General features: G+C 55.6%; 1 protein-coding gene across 1 annotated transcript in view; it reads right to left on the bottom strand.

The window, feature by feature from the left end:
* Positions 1–507, bottom strand: part of eef2kmt (eukaryotic elongation factor 2 lysine methyltransferase) — a 13690-nt gene that overhangs the window by 5234 nt on the left and 7949 nt on the right. Inside the window, exons 4-5 of the mRNA XM_037688574.1 lie at positions 349–450; positions 144–277 (exon numbers count right to left, since the gene is read on the bottom strand). Coding sequence (XP_037544502.1) covers positions 144–277; positions 349–450 — 236 coding nt within the window. The remainder of the gene's footprint in view (positions 1–143; positions 278–348; positions 451–507) is intronic.

Raw genomic sequence — 507 nt, 5'->3', positions numbered from 1 at the left:
ACCTGTCCAGGTGTCCCTGTGATGGACTGGAGACCTGTCCAGGTGTCTCTGTGATGGACTGGAGACCTGTCCAGGTGTCCCTGTGATGGACTGAGACCTGTCCAGGTGTCACTGTGATGGACTGAGACCTGTCCGGGTCATACCTGCTGGTAAAAACCTGCGGGTTCTCCAGAACCCACTCCGTCAGGTACAGAGCAGCCTCCCAGGTCACCAGTCCGGTTGTCCCCTCTGAGATCAGAACCACGTTCTCTTGCAGGCTGACTGTGTCTCCGCCGGGCTGCAGGACACAGAACCATGAGGACATTTTTCACCAACACCAGTCCAGCACCATGTGGGGGTGTTTGTTACCAGGAAGTAGTTCTTGTAGCACTCCGAGTTTTCCTGGACCCCCACCACCTCTGCCAAAGCCTCGTACAGCTGGTCCAGAGGATCACAGGCAGCAGCTTCAGTCTGCTCGGAAACAGAAGACACAAAACCATCAGTCCAGAGGGACAGAAGACACAAAAC

Source organism: Nematolebias whitei, chromosome 15 (assembly GCF_014905685.2).
Source record: "Nematolebias whitei isolate Nwh7 chromosome 15, NemWhi1, whole genome shotgun sequence".
Lineage (NCBI taxonomy): Eukaryota > Metazoa > Chordata > Actinopteri > Cyprinodontiformes > Rivulidae > Nematolebias > Nematolebias whitei.
This window is presented reverse-complemented; position numbering and strand designations above follow the sequence as displayed.